Source organism: Arachis stenosperma, chromosome 5 (genome assembly GCF_014773155.1).
Source record: "Arachis stenosperma cultivar V10309 chromosome 5, arast.V10309.gnm1.PFL2, whole genome shotgun sequence".
In the NCBI taxonomy this organism is placed as follows: domain Eukaryota; kingdom Viridiplantae; phylum Streptophyta; class Magnoliopsida; order Fabales; family Fabaceae; genus Arachis; species Arachis stenosperma.
Window position 1 is genome coordinate 20,999,312 of NC_080381.1, and position 9,341 is coordinate 21,008,652.

At 34.0% G+C, this 9,341-nt stretch overlaps 1 protein-coding gene across 1 annotated transcript; it reads left to right on the plus strand.

Moving 5' to 3' along the window:
• Positions 1-5,044: 5,044 nt before the first annotated feature.
• Positions 5,045-5,622, plus strand: LOC130980546 (uncharacterized). Its single transcript, XM_057904211.1, has 2 exons — positions 5,045-5,469; positions 5,565-5,622. The coding sequence occupies exons 1-2, from the start codon at positions 5,069-5,071 to the stop codon at positions 5,620-5,622; spliced, it is 459 nt and encodes a 152-aa protein (XP_057760194.1). The 5' UTR covers positions 5,045-5,068.
• Positions 5,623-9,341: the final 3,719 nt, after the last annotated feature.

The window sequence follows — 9,341 nt, forward strand, 5'->3', positions numbered from 1 at the left end:
GTTTGGAGACAAGTCCGGCAACCGCATTCACATCAGATGGCTTCCCTACGTTGCTAGGCTTGAGGAGATGGGTTCCTATAGTTGGGGGTCTGCTGCATTGGCTTGGTTGTACCGGTGCATATGCCGAGTGGCAAACAGACATGTGGTGAAGTTAGCGGGCCCACTACAGCTACTTCAGTCCTGGATCTTCTGGTGCTTTTCCAGGTTTAGGCCTGCTGGGTATGACACGTGCAGCTGGCCTTTGGCATCGAGGTATGCTACTCACGCTTTTATATTTCAAGTTAACATAGATATTCTTCATGTACGCTTGTAGTGTATTACAAATATGTCATAGTCCTGATTAACCATCACACCCATGTGCGCTGCAGGTGGTCAGGTTACAACCCTTCCTACAGCGAGAAGGGTTCTAGAGTACAGAGCACGCGACTGAAGATAGACATGTTGCAGCCCAGGGATGTGAGTGTTGTTCCTGTCATACTTTTATTTGAATAACTAGACATCAGATGTTTCTGTGTTATAAGAGTTGGCGTGACAACATAGCTATTTTTCTGTGCAGTTTATCTGGATGCCGTATAGCTCCCCCGATGTACTTCAGGTTGTGCATCCGAAGGCGTTGGAGCCTTGCCACACGGCGCTTTGGCGGTTTGTCACGTCGCTTATATACTTTGCCGTTGTAGAGTGGCATCAGGTAGATAGGGTTCTACCTCAGTTCGGTGGTGTGCAGCCCCTCCCGTGTCCCGCCCTTAACATCGACTTTCTGATGTCGAAGGACGGGAGAGACGGTGATCGTTGGTTCCCGTCTGTATTACAGCATTGGCATACTCTTTGGGAGACCCGTGCGGACCACGTCCTCCGGTTCGATGTTGTTGCCGACCCTGGACCTTCGCACGCCTTCCTAGACTGGTGGAGTCGGCATGGAAAGAGGTTCTTATCACTCGAGTTTGATCTGGGGGATCCGAGGGGCGTTCCTATTCCTGTCGAGGCATCACAGAAGGGTCCTAGGCGAGTTCCCGACATGGATCGAGTCGACGACGTTCCTGATAGGCGACGGGTTGAGAGGAGAGCTCGTGTCGGGACACGACGGAGCCAGCGTAAGTGGAGGTGGGTAAAGCAGGCTATCGAGGAGGCTGATGAGGCAGGTAAGGGTGGTCGTCGAGGACGAGGGCGTGGAGGCAGACGGAGGGCACCCGTTGCGGGCCAGGACCATGGTGAGGCTGGTGGCCTTGGTGGACAGGGGCACGCCACCGGAGATCCCGCTGCCCATGCTGAGGCTGGACTTGGGGAGGTGCCGCTGGGAGATTACTTCGTCGGAGTTCCCCCTTACGACCACACACCTCAGGAGAGTAGGCCATGGGTGAGTCCAGGCAGCACGTTTTCAGACTTACTTGCCGATGTTGGGTTTGATGGGGATCTTGGATCCCCCTTCTTTGATGACATCAGTGCCATGATGTATGATGATGAGGCTGTCCCTAGGCGGAGTCAGACGACGGGGACACAGGCAGCGTTAGATGTCGATCTGAATGAGCCGCCCTCCGTGCCTCCTCCTCAGTATTTCGCTCTGGGTGGTACCCCAGCGTCGGCACATACTGCTGGGTCACATTCAGTTGCCGGGCCGTCCTTATCCCGACCGGTACATGTCCAGCCTAGGATGCCTACACAGCCAGCCCCGCAGGACAAGGACGAGGATGACGAGATCGAGGATGAGGAGCCGCTTATCCGGAGAGGTTAGAGGACACGGGTTCCACGTCGTTGCTTCATGGGGTCGCACCTTTTTAGATGATTTATGTGCCGAGTTGTATGTTACCCATGTTGGTCTATGTATTTTGTTACTAGTGTTACTTCGTATCCACCTTTACATGTATGTCTGTGTTGCTCTGAAAACATCTGTACTTAGTATTTTGATGTTATTTAATTGCCGCATCATGTCTTGATTAATGTAACTCGTACACTAATTTATTCCCATGCACGTAACATATTCAGCTCTGTTCCTTACTAATTCAAACCATCTTGATTCAATTTGCATTTAAAGTAATTCAAACCAATTATGTTCGAATTATTTGAGTCACGAAATGAATAGTAATTCGAACCAATTAGGTTCGAATTATACCTATGAAGTTCGAACTAATTAGGTTCGATTTATATGTAAATAGAGTTCGAACCTATTAGGTTCGAATTATATAGAAATAGGCTTTGGCTGATTCGTGAGTCACTTTTTCATTTGGCTTATTCATGTAACAAATTTCCTTTCATGGCTTTTTTGTGTTTTTTACCCTTTTATTTATATAGGTAAATTTACATGGGCTTTGTCCGAACATGCAGCAACACTTTCCGTTGGCGCAACCCAACATATATCATTCTTTGTTGGGTCTGGAGCTCATTGCTGTATTCAATCTGGAATATTGGACTATTACCATGAATTATGTTTATCAATCAAATAGCCCACTCGCTCTAATAATGGACTATATACATGGTGTAGTCTAAAGTGACCACAAGTTTTGATATTTATGGTGGCTATGAATTTCATAAAATGATATTTTTAATCAAATAAAATAAAAAATTGAAGCACGTTTTAGTTCTATTAATAAATAATGACATGTTTATGAGTGTAAATAAAAGAAAAAAATTAGACCATTTATTATATTTCTTGACAAAAAAAATGATCTATCGTTTTCTCTCGTCGTCGGAAATGAAGTCGCTACCAATGTCCAAAATTAAAAAAATGATAGTATCTAAAAATACTTACATTGCATTAATATTTTCATTATCTACTTATATTTTTCTTTTTTGTAATTAATAATTTTAAATTTCACTTTACTAATATTAAATTTTAATTAATAACAATAACTTTAGACTTCAAAATTTTTGTTGCAGAATAAAATGATTATTTTAATTAAAAATAAAAGATATAAATAATTATTTATTAACGTGAGAAAAAAATTAATGCAATGTAAGTATTTTTAGATACTATCATTTTTTAAATTTTGGGCATTGGTAGCGATTTCATTTCCGACGACGAGAAAAAACGATAGATCATTTTTTTTTGTCAAAAAGTATGATAAATGGTCTAATTTTTTTCTTTTATTTACACTCATAAACATGTCATCATTTATTAATAAAACTAAAACGTGCTTCGATTTTTCATTTTATTTGATTAAAAATATCATTTTGTGAAGTCCATAACCACCATAGACACCAAAACTTGTGGCCACCATAGACTACATCTATATATATCCAATATAATTATGCTATACGATAATTATATTAGTATTTTTAAAATTAAAATTATAATTTTTTTATATTTTAGTAATAATTAAATTTTTTTTATATTTTTAAAAAAATATTGTTTAATAATAAAAATTATTACTTTAATTTTAATAATATTTTTTAAAATATTATAATTAATATAATTACTGTAACATATAGTTTAAAATGACCATATATGTATATATATATATATATATATATATATAACACAGAAGATGAAGAAAAGATTGATCAGTTAAATTCTAAAACGATAAGAAAGTGAAGCTTATAATGAGAACAAATTATGTAGGGAAGTTCATTAACAACATGACACGTGTAGAAAATGAATGGAGATACTCAAATATTAACATATGGGATTCGCCCAAACCATAATTCGCATAGAACCTTTTAATGAAATCACACTGCTTCGTTATTCAGTGCTTGTTTATATAATTTATCAAAAATATTATTTCGTACATTAAAATAATTTACTAAAATTATTATTAATCGAAAATAATTCATTTCAAAGAAAGAATGCATTCAAGAGTCAGTAAATGTATGTCTTGATTGTCTTCAAAGAGTGGTCTACATCGAAAAAGAGTTCTTTGACAAAAAATATCGAACAAGAGTCAGATTATCATGATTTGTCAACAAATATGTTTAGTAGTTACTTCTGGCCATTATGCTGGTCAAATAATTGAAGCGAGAACGGTTACTTACGAATTAATGAACGTAAAAGTTATATTTTAATTTGATTGGTCTAAAATTTTTATAAATAAAAGAATGCTCGAATGTATAAAGGTTAGAATTTTACTTCAAAAAATATTTAAACACACTTATATTTCAGTCGATAATTTTTTGAGTTTGTATTTGAGTTATTTTTTTATAAGATTCTTTTCGTTATTTTTATTTTTTTATTTATATTTCTTGCAAACTTTATTTTTTTTATAAATTTATCTTTCAAAAAATATTTAATTTTTTTGTTCAATTTATGTTTCAGTATTTTATTTTCAATTTTAAAAGTCTTTTAATTTAATTGAAGACATTTTATTGTTTTGTTTAAATTCAATGCAATTCATTTTAAATTTAGTGAATTTATTTTCAAAGTCTTTTATTTATGTTTTCAGATTTTCTCAAATTTTTGTTTGATCGAAAGGTCTTTAATATACTTTAAAAAAACTGGTACTCACAAAAAGGAGTATGTTTTGTTCTCAGATATTAGATATCAAACCACTTTTAATTTACTAAAAATCGACAAAATAATTATCAACTATTAATATATTTATGTATAAATATACGTGTGATCTAATTTTAGTATATATACACCTAAAATAATGAATAATTTATATGCGAAGTAATTATAATTTATAACACACAGGTTAGCTAGCTTAATAATGCTCCAGCACTCAATAACTAACTTTTTCCTAGCTATCTCAATGTGACAATCAAGTTCATGATGTAGGTAAAATAATATTTAATATATTTTATTGACATATAATTATTTTCGCAACACACACATATTTATAACAGTCTGCAAATTTGTGATCACCATACTTTGATGTGTAGTTGTGTACTGAAATTAGCACAAATTGAGATATTCAAACTATTGAATTGCGTATTTTTATCCATATTCACTGGTTATACCGAGACTACTCTAACAACCGTTAAAATTATTTATCGACAATTATTCTGTGATTTAATAACTAGGTCAGCTCCGTAAAATATTCCGGCACCTAGATGGTTCCCTGTATATAAGTGGATATCCGCATGCATAATTTCATTTCATTGGCATCTGATTTGATTATTTTCATCAAAATAAAATTAGATGGCTTTGTTCAGGGCAGCGATAAGTCGTTCATTTGCGACGTCAACCGTTCCAAAACTGAGGGCGGGGGCCGGCAGCCATGCTACGGTGGATCACGGTGCTCAATCGGCTTCTGGGATGAGCACCCTGAAGGCAGATTTCGCACCGATGTACATGGTAGGGGGAATGGTGGTTTTGGCGGTGTCAATTGCAACCCACACTGCGTTTCAGCAGCTTGCGCGTTCTCCAACGGTTCACGTGAACAAGCACAGAAGGGAAACAATGCCCGAAGTGTCTGACCCTGACCGCACCATCAGCTCCGCCGACAAGTTCGTCAACGGCTCCTTCTTGAGGAAGCTCGCTCACGTTCAAGATAACAAGACCACCCTCAATGATCCCGTTCGCCCTAACCCATTCACCACGTTAGTATCTATCACATCAATTGCATTGCATTGCACTGCGTTACTTTATTATTTATTAAGAAATTATTTAATTTTAATTTGATGTGTTCATGCAGTCCTCGAAGAGCTGAGACATTGAAGACCGTGGGCGTTGACCCAACCTTGCAGCGTTGATTTGGTTTGGACATACATGCATTATTATCAATTCAATTACTTCCATCTTCAGCATGATGAGGGATATTTAATTAATTTTTGTTTGTCTATATATATTATTATTTTTTTCTCCTATGTGATTATTTTCGGTGTCGACGTTGTAAATAAGATGTAATCATCTATTAATAATGTTAGCCCGCTTGAAAGCAGCTCTTTTGGAACAAGCATGCGGCTTCCGTCCTTTTCGTATTTGCCATTGTACTTTTGTAAATATATATATCAAAAATATTATCCGTAGGCTAAATTCAGAAATCAATATATTTATATATAAATATATATATAATTTAATTTATTTTTATATATATTTGATATTAATAATTAATTTTAATATCTAATTTTAGTGTACAGATAATATAATCATATATATATATATATATATATATAATAAAAATAATAATAATAAATATAATTATTATCGTTATTATGAAATAAAGCCACCACACGGCATATGCAAGTTTGATTATATACATATTGTCCTCTACTTTGGACCCGTGATTACATTTTCTTTCCAAATATATACATTTATAATGGGCTAGCTAGAGATTTAGCTAGGTGAAACGTGCTAAACTTTAATTATTGATCCAAATAAAAATTTAACTTCAATAACTTTTTTTTTTTTGGAACTAGGGAAGACAGCAAAACAAAAAGAGAATCAGGATTCAGGACCCTCACATCCGAAGGATCCCATACTATCAAAATTTAACTTTAATAACTAACACTGATAATGAGCAATCTAACTGCCACCATTTTTTAATAGGAAATAGTCCCACTTTTTCTTGTAATGATATTTAAGACACTTTGGAGTATATGTATATATAAAGCAAAATTGAGTGGAAAATACAGTCTTGTCAACAAATAGATTATAACACTTATACCCCTCGTATGTATACTACAGTACTACGAATAATGGTGGATAATAATGATGAGATAATTATTTGATATATATGAAACTAATGTGTTAGGGAGTTTAGTTTATACTTCCTATTACAGTATTACCTAATCAAGTTATACTATGGGTAAACTAAAATCAATAATTAAAATTAGTTATCAGTATAAAATATATGTTAGAATATAAATATATACTGAAAATAAATTAAACTATATATGCATTTATATATAAATATATTGATTGTTGATTTTAATAACTGATTTTAGTATACAAGTAGCATTTTTATACCTAATCACATACTGCCTTAATTTTATTGATTAAAATAAAAAATATAAAAATTAATTTTTAATTAGTCAGCATTAGTTAATGTTAATGTTTAGATTTATAATTTAAAATTTAATATTAAGAATTTAGTACCTAGCATTACTTTTAAAATAAATGAATAGTTACTAATAAATGATACACTGCATCGTTATCAAATTCCACTCATCTCATTCAGTTTGACAAAAAAAATTCAGTCACCCTCCGAATCGCCTTCGTATCAAACCCGTTAAAATCCGGTCCAACCGGCTCGGTTTACATAAACGTCGGTGACCTGATAAACTTTCGTAACCCGAACAGGGCCATGCTTTATTTTTAAAAGAAATGGAGCTCAACGGGCGTTGTTTTAAATTTTTAATCAATGCCAAAAACCTAAGATTACCTAATAATAATTTGGCATGCGTGCAAGTTATTTAAAACAAAGTTTAATTATATTAAATCGTAATTAATTTAATTGGTCTGCATAAAAAGATAAATTTAATTTTTATACATTACAAAATATTTTTTAAGTAAATTGTTTGTTTTTGTTTATAAAATTAAAAATACTAACAAATTTAAATAATTTTATAAATCAGTTTAAGGTTGAATTATATATTTTATATTATTGTTATTTATAAAGTTATTAATTTTTTTAATATTAATATTTTTTTAATAATAAATTATTTTTTAATTTATAAATTTTAGTAATATTATTATAAAAAAATAGTAACTACATTAATTTTAATTAATTAATTAAGTGAGACCACAATAAAGATTAAATTTACTTTCTCCTAACGAAGAAGAGAGAGATACTTTAAATTTCTATTATTGTTTATGATGTAAAAACTTATGCGAAGTTACTTTTTATAACGAGTGGGTCATAAATAAGGATTGGAATGAGTTCCTTGCTATAAATTCTTTCATGTTCACAAAGACTCAAATAAAGCTTCTTTATTTTTTATTGTCGTGTGCTGAATTGTGGGACGGAAAAATCATCGTGATTGGATGTAAGGTCGAACGATTTGAACTCGAGAACCTTCATATTCCCTCTACGTCAAATCTCAGTGATGTTTCTTCTCCATCTACTCTTCACTTTTGGAACCGCTGTCTTGCCCACAGCTCTTTAGAAAAATTACGTCCTCTTTTGTCTACAGATATTTTAGGTCAAATTTAAAATGAGTCTTTTGATTGCATTTCTTGTCAAACTGCAAAATAACCTGTCTTATCTTTTTATAATAGTTCCTCTCTTACTTGCTCTCCTTTTGATCTATCTTATTCATTCTAATGTTTTGAGTCCCGCTCCCACCATTTCTATGGGAGAGGCTCGATACTTTATCGTCTTTATTGATGATTATTCACGTTTTACTGGGGTTTATTTGATGATTAATCGTCATAAGCTTCCTCAGATTTATATTAACTTTGCCACTATGATTCGAACTCACTTTTTTAAGGTCATTAAAATCTTAAGACGCGATAATGCTATGAAATATCGTGACTCCAAACTCTTAAATTTTCTCGTAGAACAGGGTATTTTGTCTGAGTTTTCTTGTCCTGGTACCTTACAACAAAATGGCAAAGTTGAGCGCAAACACCGTCACATTCTTGACTCTGTTTATGCAATGCTTATTTCTTCTTCCTGTCTTGAGCGTACTTGGGGTGAAACTGTTCTCACTGTTGTTCATGTTATCAATCAACTCCCTTCTTCTGTCCTTGGTAACACTACTCCTTTTGAGCATCTTTATCATACTTCTCCCAATTACAGCTCTCTTCGTGTTTTTGATTGTATTTGTTTTGTCCTTCTTTAGCCTCATGAACATAATAAACTTGAGCTTCGGACTCGTATGCGTTGTTTTCTTGGTTATGGCACTGAACAAAAGGGTTATCGTTGTTAGGATCCTATCTCTCGACGTATTCGTATATCTCGTTATGTGTCTTCCGAGAGCATCACATGTTCTCTAGTTTTTCCTCTTTTGAGCCCATTCTTTCTACTTAGTCACCGTTTTTTACTGACCTCAATGTTGATCTTTTTCCTAGTGATGATACTACAAGTTCAATCTCGAGTCAATTCCTCGAGCCCCCTCCTCTTCCATTTTCTCCATCTTCCGATGAATCTGGATCGGACGTTAGCTCCTGCTATCATGCCTCTTTCTTCCACTCGTTCTTCTAGAGTAAGAAATCTACCTCCTCATCTTCTTGATTATGAGATTATCATTGTTCTTCTACTATTCTTCATCATCATGAACCCCAGCCATTCCAAGAAGCCTCCACAAATTCAAGTTGGCAGCAAACAATGCAGGAAAAAATTAAGACACTTGAAAAAATATACACTTGGAACTTGGTTGATCCTCCTTCTAATCAAGAAGTTGTGGGTAGTAAATGGGTGTATAATATGAAGACTCACTCTAATGGTTCTATTTACTGTTATAAGACATAATTGGTTGCTCAAGATTGTATGCAAGAGTATGGTATTGATTATGAAGAAACTTTTTCT

Coding starts and splice junctions, on each gene's coding strand:
- LOC130980546 (XM_057904211.1), top strand. CDS start 5,069: ATGGCTTTGTTCAGGGCAGCGATAAGTCGTTCATTTGCGACGTCAACC. Junction 5,470..5,564: donor CGCCCTAACCCATTCACCAC/GTTAGTATCTAT, acceptor GTGTTCATGCAG/TCCTCGAAGAGCTGAGACAT.